This window comes from Asterias amurensis, chromosome 3 (genome assembly GCF_032118995.1).
Source record: "Asterias amurensis chromosome 3, ASM3211899v1".
Classification (NCBI taxonomy): domain Eukaryota; kingdom Metazoa; phylum Echinodermata; class Asteroidea; order Forcipulatida; family Asteriidae; genus Asterias; species Asterias amurensis.
The window spans coordinates 17,007,977-17,025,812 of NC_092650.1; the positions used below are offsets into that span (position 1 = coordinate 17,007,977).

The 17,836-nt window shown below is 39.8% G+C and overlaps 1 protein-coding gene across 1 annotated transcript; it reads left to right on the forward strand.

Annotated features, from left to right (window-relative positions):
• The first annotated feature begins 1,931 nt into the window (after positions 1 to 1,931).
• On the forward strand, positions 1,932 to 5,661 carry LOC139935399 (uncharacterized). The gene has a single exon (XM_071929964.1). It carries the CDS (start codon positions 2,243 to 2,245, stop codon positions 3,605 to 3,607), a length of 1,365 nt encoding a protein of 454 aa, XP_071786065.1. The 5' UTR covers positions 1,932 to 2,242; the 3' UTR covers positions 3,608 to 5,661.
• The last annotated feature ends 12,175 nt before the right edge of the window (positions 5,662 to 17,836 follow it).

The following is a 17,836-nucleotide window of genomic DNA, read 5'->3' on the forward strand; positions in this document are numbered from 1 at the left end:
ACAACTTAAGTTCTTATTGTGTTATAATGATAGTTTAATAGATACTAAATTTTGGGATGAATAATATGTATTCTGTTTTACGCTTACACGATGTAAGCACTATACTCAGCACTTCCTCGAGTCTGGTGAAAGAAATCATAGGCATACTAATCGGTGGGATTCGAACCCACGACATTTGCAGTTCTAGAGCAGATGTCTTATAAACTAGACCATCGAGATTTCCCGGTGGCTAGAGGCAACTCGAATCCTATATAATTTTAGCAGCGGAAACCGCAGCGACTTAAATAGATGTACAATTGCATCCGGGATAAAGAATGTTCTTTGGTTTTACCCTTTAGATACTTAGGAGATTTTAGTCATGGTGTTATAAATGACGATGACAGCGACAATGAAACGATGCAGTTTGGGATAGCGACTTGGTTGGAACCGCGGATGCTTGCACAGAAAGTAAAGAGGGAAGCAAGCAGCAATGACAACAACGACAACGACGACGACAGTGACATAAAGTCTATGCAAAGAACGAAAAGTGAAGTATGAAACAATATGATTATTCTTATTGTTACTTGGGAATAGTGACTGGGTTGAAACAGCAGATGCTGGCACAGGCAGTTAAGGGGAAAGCAGCATGGCCAAATTTCATAGCGCGCTGCATAAGCACACAAAGTAGCTATATAAGCAAAACAAAATGTTGCTTACCAGAATAAGTTTACCAGCCAAACTACAATGTCACATGTACGATCTGTGACCGGGTATCACATTTATGCTTATAACAGACAATAATGTTAGGCAATAACTTCTGCTTAACCATGAAACTGGGCTAGTGAAAACCACGACAATGACAACGACATAAAACTCCATGACATTCAACGTGAAAATCGAAAAATAATAACTTATACATTTATTTGTCTAATATGGTCTGCTTATGACATGTTGACAGCTCTGACCATGGACCAAGTCAATGTGATCAGAACAAGATTTGTTTCCCTCACCATCCTCCCGAATACGACTTGTTATCATAATCCTTATGCCCGGCCATAAGACAAACCGCCTAAAACCATTAAGCCTCCTCCAACTAAATGTGTTTTGACTCAATTTTGTAAAGTAACGAACTGTTTGGTTAGATCGCCCTCTTATGGAATGTCCCGCTGTTAAATAAACGGGTGCCCCTCCTCTGCCTAAACTTGGAGTGGCCCTCTTGCTGAGAGCGCACTTACGCTGACTACCACACACACAAAAAAGACAAGAACCACACACAGTCAAGCTTAAAATGTCCCCTGTCCCCCTCCTCCCTACTTCAGGAAGATTCGGGTTTTAACTAGGGCTACTGTTTCCGCTTGTAGTTGTTTCCCTTTCCATCTACACACGCAGTGAAGAGGGTTGTCTAGTGCATTCTTTCTAAACTAAACTACATACAATATTAACCCCCCACAGCGAGGGGCTAGCTAGCTCCCGCATCACCCTAAAAAAAAAATCACAGAGAAAACAACTTGCGCTGATTGGCTAAGTGTTTACGTAGGGGCAAGCAACAATCCCGGCATGCCGTGCGCAGCAGTTGGCAACGGGGTGAGTTGTGGGTATTGTTGAAGGTACTGTCAAAATACAGGCGTGCCACGCATCCATTCAGCGTTCAAAAGGTGCCATTTTTCACGCGCGCGATTTGTTTACTTAAATGGGTGGTCAATTTCTTTTAAGCAAAATTTCAAAATAAACACGGGCAGCGAACGACTTGGGTGGGCACGTTTAATTGATGTGGGGATTTTATAAACAAACCCGAGAGTCGAGAAATGGTTGCTATTGGCTAAGGGCACACCAGGCAGCTTACGGCACGAGTTAAGTACAGGGGGAGTTTAAAGGATTGCTTTATAGCTGTGTGTATGATGTGTACATGTACGTACAAGTTGGTGTGGGTGGGCTGTACTAGTTATTAGTAGTATGCGCAGACAGCCACGCTTAAAAATCACTGTTGCATTTGTACTGCCTCATGCCGGAAAGTCAGCCTAAAAACGAACATACAACAACATTAAACAATCCTAAAACAAAATAGTGGACTACGTCAAGAATAACAGTGGTCCGCCTTAAATGAGAGGAGCTTTGCTGCACAGCCGTCCATAAGTAAATCTGAACCCGTCCCAGGTGTGTCCTCGCTCGCTAAACACTGGACCCACCGGACTTTGTATATTTTACAAGTCTTGTTAAAGAAGTGCAATTAGTAGACCTAACTTTTAGAAACTCTTCATTCGATATGGCGTCTTTGGGAGCTCTGTATCCTGGTTTTCCTCACCATCCTGGACATTATATACTAGCCAGTCATCATAACCCGTATTTCTACAGCGCAAGGGAGATGGGGTACGCTAACCCGATGCAATTGGGGATGCTGACACCGATGGATCGCCGGGAGGCACCCCAGAAACCACCCTACTCTTATATCGCCCTGATAGCCATGGCAATCAGGAGTGCATCGGACAAGAAGATCACTCTAAACGGTATCTACCAATTCATCATGGACCGTTTCCCGTACTATCACGACAACAAGCAGGGCTGGCAGAACTCCATCCGGCACAATCTCAGCCTGAACGACTGCTTCGTCAAAGTGCCCCGGGAGAAGGGCAAACCGGGCAAGGGCAACTACTGGTCGCTGGCCACCAACTGCGACGAGATGTTCGAGAACGGAAACTTTCGACGACGTAAGCGACGCCCGAAGTCCGCCAACGGGACCACCACCAAGGGGAGCGGCGAAGGTCAGAAAGGGGACGGGTGTATTGATCCTTCTGACCCGGCGAGGGACGACGATGACGCGGTGTCTGACCGTAAGAATGACGGTAACCTAAGTCCAGACAACTATTGTGTGCGACAGGATGGACAATATCATGACACGCAGCACAGTGACATCAGATGTAGAGAGCTCGACCGTGGTGACAGTGACAATTCCCAACACGACCATGACATCACGTCCGACAGCGACCAAGAGTTCCTCAATAAGCACCAAACTGTCGTGGGGGCCAGTGCTGTGACCCAGCTTCAAAAACACAGCCCCAGGACTCCCCTGCCGCTAGCCGTCAAATCGGAGGAGTTTAAAACAAAAAGTTCCTTCTCGATCGAAAGTCTGCTGGCGTCACCGGGTTCGTATAACGAGCCGTCCATAACTCGTAAGAGACCCCGCTCACCGGGCTACAAATCCGACGATGAGTCTCTATGTAAACGTCCTTGTCACCAAGACGACTACGACAACGGACCACGACACGTCAAACCGGTCACAGAACGACACCACCAGACATTCCAAAGTCCCCTCGCTACAGTAGGAGTCACCCCACGAACGGGCGAGAATTTCTGGCAGAGGGTCCGCTCGGCAGAGAAAGCCGGCCTCAACGTCCAAGAAAAGTTTCTGACGGAAACAACTCTTCGCTACAGGTCGTACTCCGCCTTTGCCGCCGGGCAGCGTGAGGGATACTCGCCATATCGTGTGCCGTCCGGAGCGTCGCTTGCCCCCACCACACCCCACTACCCCACCCCGGCCACACCGAACAGAAGTTGGACTTATAGCCCATATTTATCTCCACTGATTCTATCCCACCAACAGGCAGCCGCATCTCTCGTGTCCTACCACTGAACAATGCCTCATTGTAATAGTAAAACAATACCATTTAAGTTTTTAATAATTAATTTCAAACGCCCACTGATTATTTATAAGCCTCACAATCCGTTCACTTCTCGTGTGTATATATCATGATATTTTTATGTCACTTAATAACCACAAAAAATGTAATTATTGTGCATTGTTAATTAACTAATTGAACCAATTATATTTATACGTTTGCTGTGTTTACAAATATGTTAACACAACTGAAGTTGTGAACCTTGTAATTATACTGAAATGTGTCTAGTATGAGAAGGACGTTTTTTTTTAATTCTGCAGTAACAAAAATAGTTATTATGTTTTCAAAGTTGGCATTATTATAATATAATAACGCAATGGAAGTTGTAAAAAATAATGGGGAAAACGTCACTCTATCTTATTTACGTTCAATCTAAAAGTGGGTTGAGCTTTTGTCCAAACTTTACTGTTGAGAATGCTAAAAATTGCAACTTTAATAATTTACCGAAGTTGTTGCTTCGAAAGAACAGGTTATAAATCACTTTTTTTTTTTTTTTTAATTGTTGACATTAACACAATATTGTTCAACTCACTAAAACAAATTGGGTTTAGTTTCTTTACTAGTTAAGAAAATGACTTTAACTTCACTTTAATTAAAATTTGACATCATAAATTAACCATATATCTACTTCAGAAACGGTGGCTTAAAGAATGTTGGACATTGTAGTTGTTTCATGATGGCTAAAAAACAAAATAGTTTATTTATTATTATTAAAATGTGCCTTTGGAGATATTGCAAGCTTTATAGAAAGTAGAAAAATAGTTCTGCATTATAAAGAAGAAAAAAAATAGTTCGATCAGAAACAAAGTTAGGAAATAAAAGGGTAATTGTTGGATTTTGGAAAGGGAATACATTTTAAATCTATTATTTAGCTCGATGCTAATCAATTGAGAAAAACAATTTACTGGTAAAAAAAACAAAAACATGATAACTAAAATAATTCTTAAATTGTGATTTGACTGGTTTGAAGAGCTGGCTTCCATTGCAATATTTCAATATTTTTTAATGAGAAACAAATCGACAATCATTATAATATAACATCAAGTAATTATTTGCGGCTAACATCAAAGCTGTCTCAAAATAAACCACATCCTTTCCGTTTCAATCAATTATGCTTATTTACATCCCATGAATGTTAATGATATAATATACGAGCATAATAGTTTGGTCATAACTGATGCCGTAACTATTAAATTAGAAGCAATTCCTTGATTAAACTTTTCAATCAGAGTTCAACTGATCTTTCTCATCTGTAATGCTTCGTATTTATTTCATCTTCAGTTATTTGGGTGGTTTTTTTTTTCATTCAAGTTGGGTAGTTTTAATATAAGGATGGTTTTGGCGCCATATGCAGAAGAGAGCTCAAATCAAAGGTGTTGAACAAAAATTCCTTCAAAATAGTTATACATAACCACTTTACTTGCAAAAAGCAATTGTCATTATTTTCAGTTTTGATCCACCAAAGATTTTTAAAAAAAATTATGTTATTGCTAAAGTTGAATTGAGGATTTCTGAAACTGGTTTGGTCATCCGATTCATTGACCAAAACCATTATCAATTTATTAATGTTGTTGATTTTGTTTATTAATTAAAATGGTTTCCACCAGAAATAAATAATTTGACATAATTTTTCATTAACTGAGGTGTTGCAAATTGCACCGGTATACTGTTACTTTTCGAAACACAACACAAATAACTTTTAACAATAAGTTTGTCATACCCATTAGTGATTTTTAATCATGTATGTTACTGTCGATTGGGTACACTTGATATCAAACTGTACTTGTGGTGCAATTAAATATATCATTAGTTACACCTCACTCAAATGTAAAACATTTTATGTATTATATGGTTATATTAGTAAGCACAAGCCATTAATAAAAGTCGGTCATTATCACTGGTGATTACTCCTAAAAATCAGAAGCACCAACAGATATCTGTCTTTATCCAAGTTAATTATAAACAATTCTATATTCCATTGATTTGTGATTAAACATTCAAAGAGTGAAGAGTGATGAAGAAAGCGCATATATTTGAGAAATGCTTCTGTTTTCTGTGTTTAACCTTTCTCTGTGGTCACTTGGGTCACAGATGAGGAGCCAGCTCGGCACACAACGTGCATAAAACTATTATAAGACGTTGTATAATTATTACACATCAGTACATTTGGGAATGCTTGATAATTAAGCAGGCCACGGATGCAATGGTGTTTGTTGTCCCTGGTATTTGCCTTGGTGCCCCTTCAAGATAGATCCTTATAGACTTGAGATTTTCCAATGGAAGTTCCATTTGCGAAATCAAAATTGGTCTTGCCCTCTCAAAGACGAAGCTTCAGGCCCGGGTGAGGAGAACCAAAGTACTTGGACAATTCATGCACTTTCTTCCTGAAAACGCCTCCCTAAATAATTCAGACAGCAACCCCCCCCCCCCCCCCCCTCTCCTCCCCCATTACCCTCGGATGGAACCTTAACAAGTAAAGATTAACAACAAATTATTCTTATACCATAAGTTAAGTCGGCTCAGTTGCTACAAACATATCCATGTTTAGCCATCATGGCAGACCCCATCGGTCTATAGACAACCATGACCAATCGACCAACAATCTTAATTAATTCGCGTCCCATCTTCTGACACATTGATGACTCTCCATCACAAAATAAATTCACAAGAAGAAGGAAGAACAAAAACCACGCACGTAATATCTGAAAATATTTCAGTGGTGTGGGTCCTCCAGCTCTTACAACCACACATGGCGACCAGATAAGACTAAATCCTTACACCGCTCACTCAAATCTGTCAGCAACTTCAGCCCCTGTGAATTATCAAATATTTCCCCCACTTTATTTTGACTATTTGGACGTGAGAATGCGAAACAATTTATAGTCAGTGTGGAATCTTCTCCCAAATATTTTGGAAACATTGCAAACGATCATTCTTCGAAAATCATCTTCATTTTTTTCTTCTTCTTCCTGTCTTGTTTTCTTCTCGGCCCAAGTTTTGACGGAGATGGATTTTCTTGGCAGCCCCGGGTAAGTATTTTTGTTAGAAGTCGCCGGAGTCCATGAACGTTGGAATGTTTGCGCTTGTTTGTTATGTTAAGTCTCGTACGATTACAGTTGGCCAGAAGTCTTTGCAAAATATGTATATTTTGATTTCCTAATGGTAGAGCGTGACATTTTATAATTTACGAGTGGGATATAAATTATCCAGAAATGTCGACAGAGCGCTTTGGTTGATGATTTAAAAATCTCTTTACGTTTGCTCTGGTGTCCATTTTATTTTTACTGCATGTCTGAGGAAGCTGGTTATATTGCTGAATACTCTAGTCCGAAATAAAATTGTCAATATGATTGTCGATCTTTGCTTGATGATATTCCTTGCTGAGTTGGTTCTGGTTTTTGCTGGGTAATAGTATTGCTAAACCAACGAGAGTGTAACTCGAAGTGTAACTCTAGTCAGAAATAAAGTTGTCAATATAATTGTCAAAATGTGAACTTCACTTGATTTAATTCCCCTCGGTTGGTTCTAAAATCCTTGACAAGCTTTGACAAGTAAAGAAACAAACCCTTGTCAAAAAAACTCCTAAAGTCGTACTGTGAATAAAATACACGATTATTTTCACAACAAATTCGATTAGTTTTCGGCATGTGGGCACTTTCTTCGCAGTGGTGAAAGGAAGAAAAAAATATATATTGTGAGGTGCGTACATGTACACTGGCAGGCTTGTCACACTGTGCGCTGTTTTGGAAAGCTCTGCTGTTGCGTTGTTTGAATGAAAGGGAGAAAAACCAGCAGGCTATATTTTGACTTGGCTGTTTAAACTTCACAAACACAAAAACACAATTCATACCGTTACCACGAGTCGACGGGCCCCGTGAAAACATCGTTAAGATAAGGGCATTGTTCGCAAGAATTCCCCCGTCCTTTTTTAGGAAAATACCCCGAGCAAACTCGCTCTAACCCCCCGGGTATTGTGCAAAACAGAGAAGAAAGAAAAAAACTCCACGGTCAGAAATGAAAGAAAGAAAAGCACAACTCTGACTGTTCTTTTTCTTTCTCTCTTCAGCAAACGCTCGTATTTTTGCTGTTCTTGTGGGGGAACTCACACCATGGACCGTTTATTTGCATTAGCACGAAGTTTACCCAAGTTGTAACATCTATTTTTCCATGTGGGTTTCCAATATTTGGAAGGTTTTTTTGAATCGAGCGAAGAGGGTAAACAAACACAGAGGGAGAAAGCGGCCGCAGGGAAAAACCGCCTCGCTAGCTGGTGTTTGGCTCTGGGAACAAAACAGACTTAGCTATAGGAACATCCGTGCCCCGGGCTGATAAGTAAAGAAATATTAGGAGTTGTGATAGAAAGCAACATGAACAGCCGAACAAATAGCCTTATCGAAATAATCATAACAACGTTAATAAACCAACTGGACCTGGTTTTCTACAGAAAGCTTTTCACCCTGTATCGCATTATATATATACAAGGCATAAAAAATAATCAAAACCTGATAGGTAGCATATGGCAATCATACTTTGTTATAACTTCCACATATTATCATCAGAAAACAAAATATTCCGTGGACATTTCCATCTCTCACTCAAGCTGTACATGTCTGGAGACTATCAACAAACAACGCTGGTGTTTCTAAACATGACCAGCGGAGGGGAAAACCTCCGTGTCCCGCCACCCAAGTCGGGAAGAGGAGGAGGCCCACAGCCGCAACTTTAAGGTTCCTCACACAACAACCCCAGAAGTAAACATCGACGACAACTTATTTACGTCCAAATCAAAGCATGACGAAAGTTTAGCTTTAAGAGAAACAATAGTGGAATACTGTTAACAAATACTGTGTTTGGGGGTTTATTGAGATGCAGATGTCATCAATGGCTGGAGACAGGAGTTCTCTTGGCGCGTTTGGAGAAGCTAGGAGGCGACAGAAGTTACTGTATAGTTGACCAATAATTAAGATAGATGTTTAAGGATGTCGCATCTTGGCTGAATCTAGGTTAACGGAGGGGGGCCAATTGGTAGACAGGGGACAGTTTAAAATTAGAACGGGCCAATAAATAGGGGAATTGGTATTGAACATTAGAACAGCAGTCGACAGGTCTTTGTCTGCATTTGAAAGTGTGTATGCCTAATTTGTATAAAATATTGGTGGTGCCGGCATGGGTTATCCATCTCGATAAAATATAAACATGTTCTGGTTATATTCGACGTGTTAAATGCACTGTACACGTTTGGTAAATTGTCAAAGACCAATATTCCACACTTGGCGTATCCCACTATATGCATAAAACAAAAATCTGTGGAAATTTTGGAATAGGGTCAGTTGATCATTGAAGTAGCAAAAGAATAATGAATGAAAAAAAATCCCCTTGTTGCACAGTGTGTGCTTTCAGACGCCTAAAAAGGCTTTACGACTGAAGTATTTTATTATTTGAGTGAGCAATTACCCCCCTGTTTCTTGAAAACGATAGTAAAAACGATGACAACGATGGCGAATGATGACATCAACGTTACTTCAGAGGGAGCCGTTTCTCACAATGTGTTATAACTAATGAACAGCTCTCCATTGCTCGTTTATACCAAGTAGGTTTTTATGCTAATATTTATTTTGAGTAATTACAAACAGTGCCCAGTGCCTTTAAAAGAGAAATTACCAAGCTGCGTTGCAAACGTTTTTTTTTTTATAACAGAATTGTGTATAAATACTTCGAAACACAGGGGGTATCACCAAGGGTGCATTTTAGGGCGGGCTCTGGCCACCCCGTGATGATAGACAAACCGACCCGTTGTTATGGCTGAAACAATCTGGGTTTATCCTGGCGGTGAAAATGTGTTGATAACAAGATGAAAGTGAACAAGAAGAACGAGAACAACAACAACAACATAGCAACAACAACAACAACAGCTCTTTCTTTACCAATTTCTAACCTGCAAACAAATTAAGCAAAGTACCATTCTCGATTCATATAAAGCCATTTTCAGTACATCTTCTACTGTTTTTTAAAACGTCTTGGTGTAATGAGCGGTTGGTAGTTTTTTTTTTTTTTTTGGACATCGCGCATTAAAACTAATAATAATTATTATCATGTGCACTCAAAATAATTATACCAATATTAACACCATCCAACGTGCCCCCCCCCCCCCTCCCAGCCCCACCAATTCTTCTCAACCGTGCTCGCAAAACTCTTAAAGGCTCTGGGGTGGATTTCACAAAGGTAGTCCTAACTTAGGACTAGTCCTAGGCAATGCTAAGAGATAGGACCAGTCCTAAGTTAGGATGAGTTACTGGTCCTAACGTAGAACCAGTCCTATCTCTTAGCATTGCCTAGGACTAGTCCTAAGTTAGGACTACCTTTGTGAAATCCACCCCTGGACACAGTTGGTAATTGTATTGTCGAAGACCAGTATTCTCACTCGGTGTATCTCGACATATGCAAAAAAAATAACAATTGGTCGTCGAACTTGCGAGATAACAGTGGAAGAAAAAAACACCCTTGTCACACGTTGTTGTGTGCTTTCAGATGCTCGATTTCACACCTCCTAATTTGAGGTCCCGAACTAAAATTCATAGAAAATTAATTATTTCTCAAAAACTACATTATTTCAGAGGTAGCCGTTTCTCACAATGTTTTATACTATCAACAGCTCTACATTACTCGTTATAAAGTAAGGTTTTATGCTAATAATTATTCTGAGTAAATACCAATAGTGTCTACTGCCTTTAAACACAGGCAGGTATCTCTTACTGTTCTTTTTCCTTTCAAAAAGCACCATTCCCATTGTACATTTCGAAACATTCAAACTTTTCATCAGTCTCTATTTTACCACTTATAAATTATTCTCCCCTTACCCTAACCTTCCATAATTCTCACCTTACCCACCACCAGTCAACTACCTTTTTATTTTATTTTCACGAGATTTTTTTTCTTCTTCTTGTTGGTCACAGATCAATCTGTGTTGACTGACATGGGGACTCCCGGAAACTTTGGAGTGTTGGGTCAACATTAGTTGTTATTTTACTAGAGATTTGAATCGCTTCATTTGCTTGCCCATTCTACGTACGGTCGTCTTACGGCTGACTATGCATTGTGTTCTTGGTATAGTGCCCGCGGTGTCTAAATATTGGTTAGAATTTTTTCTTTTCTTTCTTCTCCTTCCAAAAACTTTCATCAGAATGACACAAAGGGTGGGCCATATAAGATTGACGGAGCATGGTTGATGAGAACGGGTTTGTGATTCAGTCATTTCATAATATTTTATTTCCCTCCGATGGAAGGATCAATCAAAAGTTGTTAATAGTTGTTGCAAAGAAAGGGCGATAATTTATTAAGTTGCAATGACCGCTTTGAGAGGGCTTGACAGCTAGCAGCCCACGTGGGGCGTGGGTGTTATTTCAACGGCGTGGGTTCTATGCGAGCGACTGCATGGGGGACTGGGACTATGGGAAACTAATGGACCTGTCGTGCTAAGTTATAGGGGGGCCTTTGTTCCATAATTTGACCCAATCTGCGTCAGCTTATGCGTCGTTCCAAGTTCAAGTTGTTGTAACCATTACAACCTAAGCCTAATTCATAAATGTGCTTAAAAAATAGCTAAGCACACTCGCATTATGAATACCATGCAGGCAAATGTGACCAGTTGACAGTGCATCTTTGACTGTGTCCTGCTCAGTGTTGCTAAGCAGAAAATTTGTTTTGTATAGTAGTTTCTAAGCTCTGTTATGCAATTGCGCGATGAGCCTAATTTGAGATGCCTTAGCAGAAACAAATGCTTTACAATTTTCTGCTCAGCAGAAATGAGCAGTCTACCTGTCAATTGTGTACATGGGACATGGTATTTTGCATGGTAACCTTATTCTGCTAAGCATTATTTCGTTATACTCAGCTTATTTTCTGTAAGAAGCTCCATGGAATAGGGCCATGTGCTTTTAAGTCCATAAAGCTTCTTAAAGACACTGGACACTATTGGTAATTGTCAACGACCAGTCTTCTCACTTGGTGTATCTCAACATATGCATACAATAACAAACCTCAGTGTGAAAATTTGAGCTCAATTGGTCGTCGGAGTTGCGAGATAATAATAAAAGAAAAAATACCTCGTCACACAAAGTTCTGTGCTTTCAGGTGACTGATTTCGAGACCTCAAATTCTAAATCGGAGGTCTCGAAATCAAATTCTCGAAATCTACATTACTTCAGAGGGAGCCGTTTCTCACAATGTGTTATAATATCAACCTCTCCCCATTACTCGTTATTACTCGTTACCAAGTAAGGTTTTATGCTAATAATTATCTTGAGTAATTACCAATAGTGTCCACTGCCTTTAAAACACAACAACAAGTATAAGCCAGCCAATATTTAATGTTGCTTACCCGATAAGGTTACCAGCAACAATACAATGATTTCATGTGCACAATCTGGGACTGGTATCCTTCTAATTGTTTGCTAAGCAGAAAATGTCTCTGAGCATTATTTTATGCATTATGGTAAGCAGCTCTATGAAAACGGGCCCAGGTCACTGTGGTGTGGCTTTAAAACATTTAAGGCGTGTTCAATGTCATAGTTTTCCCTTCCCACACAAACATTTGAATAAAAATAAAAATATTATATAGATATTAGTTGTTTAATAATTAATTATTGTCAATGTTTCATTTTATGTAATTGGCGGCGTGTTCGTTTTAATCACTTGATTTGGCAATCTGGCAGCAAAGTGACTTTTAATAAAAACCTTTGATTGATTTGAATATAAATAAATTAATAAAGGGATGAATGCATGAATAAAAAAGTATAAGCCTACTATCAAATTTTTGGTAATGACAATAATTCATTTTTTTTGTTTTGCAGTCGAAATTATTACTTTTTTAATATTAGTGTATTTTAAATTGTAGTGAAACAGCTAAGTGCACAGACATGGCTTTACGTCAACGAAATTTGTCCTTTAATAGAAAAAAAAAAGAGTTCAAGCATGTGTGACCCCTACAACGAATCATCCAGTCTGCTTTGTAATGCGTCGATGTTCAGAGTGAATAACGGTGGTTTTCGGTCTCTTACACAAACATTTTAAGGGCCTGTCAACTCTATAATACCCGTAGTTCACAAGCAACAAAAAAAGTGCATCGATCGGAGGTCCATCCTATAAGAAGTACTAACTCATGGAGTGTTTGCTCTACAGTTTGCACTGTTTGCTTGTTACCAGTCATCGATGGTAAAAGGAGATGTTTTAAAAAGTTCAAAACATTGAAGAGCATTCGCAAGAAATACTGATGGGTTAAAGCAAATACTCCTACGAGAGAGCTATGCCACTATGTGCGCCACAAGCTGAAGAGAGAGCGGTGCTCGGAAGAGTCTTCCCCGCCCAAATTCTCTGAGACCGTAGACACTTGAGTCGATAGCTTTGAGTAATTGGCTTGGTTTGTGCAAAGGGGGCTGCTGTTGTGTTTTGATTGGAGATGTTTGCTGTTTGTACTGGCGTGCTGACTGGTTTTTGTAATGGTGTTATGCTCGCACAATGGAAAGAGCCGTCCACGGCTTTAGTTTCTTAGTATAAACTGGAAAACAAAAACTCCATGGTTCAGGTTGCTTGACGGTAACATGGTTTACAAAACAAAACAGGCTTCCGGCTAAACTGTCACCTTTTGGTTTTTACGTATGTAAGATATGTTTGGTGTTTGATTTAAAGGAGCAGTGGTTTGTCGTGAAGGAATTCGACAAGACGATGTCACAAACAAACACAAAACAGTATTAATACCTAAATTATAAAACTATTTTATCAGAAAAGAACGTCATATCTGATTTATTAGCTGGAAGAAGAAAAAACATCTCAGATTCGCCATTTTTTTCTTGTATTGTGTCCATATAGGCTCAAAACAATGGAACGGTTCAACAATTTAAATTTACACTTTGCCTTTACAAGAAATCGCAGGAATCTAGCGCCGAAAAGATTGCCGGCAGTGCACAAAATCGAGTTTAAATGCCAAAGGAAAAACGCGCTTTTGTGCAAACACATGATCTACAACAACTTGACCTCAAAGAGAGGATTGCGCCCAAATCAAGTGCGCAAATCAATAATTCATCAAGTGTGGAATACATCGATATCAATTTGAGATTTAGGCCTTCAAGGCAGAGGTGGGCAAATTCGAGCACAGATTATAAACGCCCTCTTTCGACAAAACTTTCCAGTATGACTGACAGTGGGGAGCACAGTGCTTTGATTTCAGTTGCCCCCCCCCCCACCCCCGCGGGTGACAATTTTTTTTCAAACGACATTGCAATATGTTTTTTCCCCTTCCGTCAAAATTGGCTCTTTCCATCAAAATTACGTCATAATGAAATTGGCCTGCTCTTTTACCAAATTGCAATGTCGTTTGGGGAAAAAATTAACCCCCGCGGCTACCCCAAGCAGGGAGTTTTGAATTATCAGGTTCCACAGTTTGTGTTTTTCGAACATGGGACTCCCTTATACCAAAATGAGCAGAGAATATTAGTTGATGGGTCAATGGACCCAATTTTCCCTTTCCTTAAATGTAAAGAGCTGTATTTTTGAATGTCAAAGTCCCAGCCGTCAATTTCACCAAACTCTTCCTAACTTAGAATAAATCTTATAGGACTTAGGACGAGTAATGTTCCGTATCCGTAGACTTTGGGACGCTTTGAACCCATCCTAAATTCTGACGATTTATACGTCTTAACTCGAAATAGGTTTAATCCTAGCTTTTCGTGAAATCGGCTGCTGGACATTTTAGTAATAATATTGTCAAAGACCAGTCTTCTATTCCAACATATGCAAAAAATAACAAATCTGTGAACATTTGAACTGCAGCTGAATAGTTAAAAGATTTGAAGTCCAAATCTTTGTCTGATTTTTGTTTTTGTATTAGATCAATTATTGAATCATTCTATAAGAACCTGTTAAAAATCGGGTACTCGACCACCCGGTCATTGAACTTATTTCCTCATCCAATAACCAGAAACAACTGGCGAGTATAGCTGTCCAGAATGCCCGAGGAAAAATGGTCATTTCTATCCACCTTCCTGGCTTAATAATGATAGAATCATGCACGCTGGTATTATTTCGGTCTACCTGAACGCTTTGCATACTATGTGGTGAGTTGTACTCGAGTCCAATATCTTTTGTCACCGTGGTCGAGTTGTGACGTTCCTTCATCTACTCCACACGAGTGTCAATCGAAACCCATTCAAAAACATGTTCCACACTGTTGTGCGTGTAACTCAAGTTTTACAAGAAGAAATAAAACGGAGGTTTTTTTTTTCTTTCTTATTCGTAAAACTTTGGTTGCAGTTTCGAATTTCAGTAAAATCAACCCGTTTATTGTGTTGCTTTTCTTTCTTTGGCTTCCAGCTTGACGCCGGGCTGTCGCCACCGCTGCCGGGGCTAAGGCTATTCAAAATTGCAAGGCAAAACCCGAGCGCTTCGTGAAATCATAATCCATGTCCGATAAACTGTGGAAAGGAGAGAAAGAAAAGATAGAAAAATCAGTATTATAAGAGAAAGTGTTGAAGGCTGAGGTATTGGCTGAGGTGTGTTGCTAGCTTATGGGTGGGTGAAGGGCCTCTATGTCACGCACTGAGGGCACGGTGGTACACTACCCGCTTAACACTGTACACCAAAAAAAGACGAGCGATATAGAGCGGTGCAGACGACACCACTTCCCGCGCGCGCGAATTGGCCCGCCGGTCAGGGAAATCGGGGCAAAATATGACACGTCTACGTTCTTGGAGCTGTGGCTAAATTAAGATTTTGTCCGTTACTAAGCAGTCTTAGGCCCTTCTTGGTTATAATATCCCAGGCAGATGTGTGGACCCGAAGCTATAACGCATCGGGTTTAGACGGACTTGACAAATTGTGTTCACTCGATTCTCGCGGGTGCTGCGGGCGTGGAATTCGTCTGCAAAGATTTGCACAAATTGAGCGTTTTTCTTCTAGCCTGAGACTTTTGATGAAGCCAATGCGGCTCTGAGATCATTTTTTTTTTCTTCTTCTTGGTGCATCATTATTGCCTGTCCTATTTTAATAATAGTTCGCCTTGTGGCAGTTTCTGGCTGTTCGGGGGGATTTTATCACTCAATAAAACACACCTCACAAGCCTTAGTTTGCACCGGAATGAGGTTTTTTTCTTCTTCTTCGTTTAGCGGCAAAAGGGAACATGTAGGCCTATCACAATGCCGTGGATAGATGGCTTTGAATGACCCGATTTGATAAAAAAATCCAGCTGTTTTCTCACCGAATCAGAGTGTTATTTTATTTGATGCGAAATATTGAATGTTTTTTCCTCGGCAATCATTGATAAAAACCGCCCGTGGAAATTGTGGAATTATGCGCTTGGAGTTTTTTTTTTATATCCTCGGCCCTTCAAGTTTTTAGGTTTTGTGTCTATGTCGGGCCGACAGCATTTTCGACACCTCCATGGGCGCCCAATCAGTCATAGAACTCAACTACAGGTGAATCGTAGTCAAAGATAGGTGTTTAGAATTCTTACAAAATCGCGGCCTTTGCATAACGGTGTATTAAGAAAAAGGGATGTAATTCTACAAGTTCTGCGGGCTTGCCATGATCGGAAAAAAAATATATATATAAATTGAGGATGGTATGGTACTGGCGGGAGATACAAAGATTCGACAGGAAAATAAATGGCGTTTAAGAATTGTCCCTGATACGGAAACTTTTGCAAAACTTTTTCTAAGAATCTCCGAATACCACTTTACACGAAACTGCGCGCCACTCATAAACCTGCCTAAACTTATACACCACACTCATCAATGGTACAAGTTATAAATAAATGGTAACAATTTGGAGTTTGCAAGCCAAGCATGCACCCTCAAAATGCGCAAGAAGAGTCACAACTGGGACTCGAACCAACGCGTCCAGAGTCACGACCATGGCTTTATTATCTTTGTCATCAGTATTTTCCCGGTGAGTTCCCCACGCCTTCTTCACCAGCAAACCAAACATTTTCGTAATCTTCTTAAACAGACAGCACTTTTCAACCGGCCTGCACTTTAGCGCAACCTAACACAAGAAAATATATACCATTGTTCAGGACCAGTTTACCCAAACAATAATTAAGTGTCCCTCCATTTTGAGACACAACAAAAAGTCCTGTGAACAAAATGGCTAATTTGAACAGAAAATTTGAGATTTTATCAGCCATCTTTTTAATTCACGACAAAGAAGCTCGTCCAAAGGTTTATGTAATGAATTAAGTCCACAATGACATGGGTAGTTCATCTTGGTTTGTCCATTTAAGCAGGCGAATTGTTATCAACACTTTTGCGGGTTTATTCTTAGTCTTCTACCCATCGTCTGTAAAGAAACTTAATGCAAACGCTAAGAATCTGTAAATGAAATTACGACTTTCACAGCTGAAGACAATGACTCAGTGTCTAACAACATAAGTTTGGGTTTTTCTCTTCCAAAAACAACAACAACCCTGCGAATTGTGTGTAGTAGATTCATCATTGGAAATGATTATACTTCTTATCAAATTGTTTCTCTATACCTCCATGAAAGAAAAACACAAATAACGTTTTTTGGGAAAGAGAGAAAACAACGTTTTCCCCTTCTCCCTTGTTGTTCTTTCAATGGACAAACAGACAAATATTGGCGGCTGTGTTCCTTTCAAATACGACCAGTTTTGGGAATTCAATTTCAACCATTCGTCCAGGGTGAACACTCATTGTTTCTATACAAATCAAGCTGCATTATTTTCTTGTGATAATGAAGTTAACGCCTAGGCCCGTGAATATTGTTAGCTCAGAGCCAAGTTATCCTCCAACAGAATAAACAATGTGCGTGGTGTGATTGCGAATTACGCAAACAAGTTTCGTCAGCTCAAATTTGTGACGTGTAAAAAATGTCTGAAACTTTGAAGGAAAACACAAAAATGTTGATCGATTGTAAAATGATAAGATATGAGGAGAGAACAAATACTACTTAAACAATGACTTGCAAAGCAACCTGTCTCACGTCTTGACTCTACCAATGAAAACACCAGGCGTCTTCTAAACGTCTTCGAAACAACAAAACAATATGGAGAATTGTGGTCTCAGTTTGATGGGGAAAGAAACCGAGGAGGTGGGGGAGTTTGTCACTGCAGAACAACAAATCAACACTAGATCAAAAAGCGAGACTTGAACCTCAAGACAAAGTACATAATGGTC